This window comes from Rosa chinensis, chromosome 2, assembly GCF_002994745.2.
Source record: "Rosa chinensis cultivar Old Blush chromosome 2, RchiOBHm-V2, whole genome shotgun sequence".
In the NCBI taxonomy this organism is placed as follows: Eukaryota; Viridiplantae; Streptophyta; class Magnoliopsida; order Rosales; family Rosaceae; genus Rosa; species Rosa chinensis.
In genome coordinates this window covers 77,210,896-77,212,626 of record NC_037089.1, presented here as the reverse complement: position 1 = coordinate 77,212,626, position 1,731 = coordinate 77,210,896, and the positions used below count along the sequence as shown (strand labels likewise).

The window sequence follows — 1,731 nt, the reverse complement described above, 5'->3', positions numbered from 1 at the left end:
TAAAGATGGATCATATGCAAATTATATATGAAGAGACAAACAAAAGGGAGAGTAGATTTGGACTTAACATAGAAATCATCACAAGCATGCATTTAGAAAAGAAAGATGGGAGAAGATATCGTAGGATATCTACAATCGATCCATATAATACCTTGATATATATTGAATGTTTAGAAGAGATCATATCAAAACAAAATTGTGATTTATCAGAACTAAATACTAAGCTATTTCCAATTTTATTATTCTTTTGATGACTTGGGCGTTTCCATCTTAATACTTCAAAAGCACATATAAAATTGAAATCTTTAGTAAACCCCTAATCATGTTGCTCCGTACAAGAAATCTCCATCAAATGGTGGATACAGAAATTCAGGCTCCATCAAGGGTGTATAAAAACCACTTGTGTTGTAGGAATTATCAGCCAGAAATGGTTCTGTCCAGAAATTATCGCCGAAATCTCCATAAATTGTTCCCATGGCAGCTGAAGTAGCATTGTCCTCCACAACCAAACCATCTGCGGCAGTAATTGCAACCGCAGTATCGCTGGTCATGGACGAGACCTCACTCGATGAAGGCTGTGGCGACCACAGTTCTGGGTAATCAAGATAATCAATTTGGGGAATTTGATCAACAGTAGTTTCTGCATTTGCGAAATCAGCAGGAGCAGTAGTCTTTGGCAGATCCGATGATTTCGGTACTACTTCTTCATGATGATCATCGTGTGTGATTGAAACTGAGGAGGCCTTGTGCTTGTTCATCATTAAGCGTTTCTTGAGGTTTGTGTGCCAGTGATTCTTAACCTCATTGTCAGTTCTTCCCTGAAGCTGTGCCGCAATCGCAGACCATTTGTTCCCCAGCTTTTCGTGAAGTCTGATTATTATTTCCTCTTCTTCACTGGTGTAGTTTCCTCTCTTGATGTTCGGCCTCAAGTAATTCAGCCACCTCAGCCTGCAACTCTTCCCACACCTTGAAAGCCCTAATTAAAGAAGGAAATGAAAACTGATTAGCAACAGAAACCCAATTCGATCGATTCTCATATCTAATTACAAATTTATGGACTCAATTAGTGATCTAGATATGGTTATGTCTATAACTAAATACTCACCAGCAAACTTGGGAAGTTGGCGCCAATTCCAGCAGCCATACCTAGTAACATAAGCTATGAGCTTCCTATCTTCCTCCGGAGTCCATGTACCTTTCTTCATTCCCCTTTCATCACAGCAAGGAGTTCTCACCATCTTTCTCTATTTTTCTTCTTCTTAGTGATCGATGAACGAACCCTCTTAAATTTCTCTGTGTCTCTCTTGCTCTCTCAACTCTGAGCTCCGAGTTGTACTTGTAGAGGTACTTCTGGCTGAAGTTGAACCCCTCACTTATTTATATCATTCCCAAAAACGTGTTTCACAAACATAAATTATTAAGATATTACACTGCATGGATTATTTTTCTTTTGGGGTCACTGTCAGATTAGTTTACTGGCACTGGAACAAAACCAAGAAGGCCTATAATATGCTTCAAGAGGCATGGGTCCCTCTTCTCCACGAATAAAAGAAGATTCAATGAAAGTCACCAGGGTTTTATGTGAACTCTTGTGGATGATCGTACTGACTTGACTGACTGGTCAGTCTATTTAGTAGCAAAGTAGCAAAAGATTAATATTAATTAACACGAGTATAATATAGCCAGCTTCAAGGAAACCCACACCCATCGATTCGATGCTAGCAGCTTCCA

General features: G+C 39.2%; 1 protein-coding gene across 1 annotated transcript; it reads right to left on the bottom strand.

Moving 5' to 3' along the window:
* Nucleotides 1-202: 202 nt before the first annotated feature.
* LOC112184341 (transcription factor MYB4) lies at nucleotides 203-1,358 on the bottom strand. Its single transcript, XM_024322599.2, has 2 exons — nucleotides 1,106-1,358; nucleotides 203-976 (listed from the first exon to the last, which is right to left on the bottom strand). Exons 1-2 carry the CDS (start codon nucleotides 1,236-1,238, stop codon nucleotides 321-323), a joined length of 789 nt encoding a protein of 262 aa, XP_024178367.1. The 5' UTR covers nucleotides 1,239-1,358; the 3' UTR covers nucleotides 203-320.
* Nucleotides 1,359-1,731: the final 373 nt, after the last annotated feature.

Coding starts and splice junctions, on each gene's coding strand:
- LOC112184341 (XM_024322599.2), bottom strand. CDS start 1,238: ATGGTGAGAACTCCTTGCTGTGATGAAAGGGGAATGAAGAAAGGTACA. Junction 977..1,105: donor CCAACTTCCCAAGTTTGCTG/GTGAGTATTTAG, acceptor TTCTTTAATTAG/GGCTTTCAAGGTGTGGGAAG.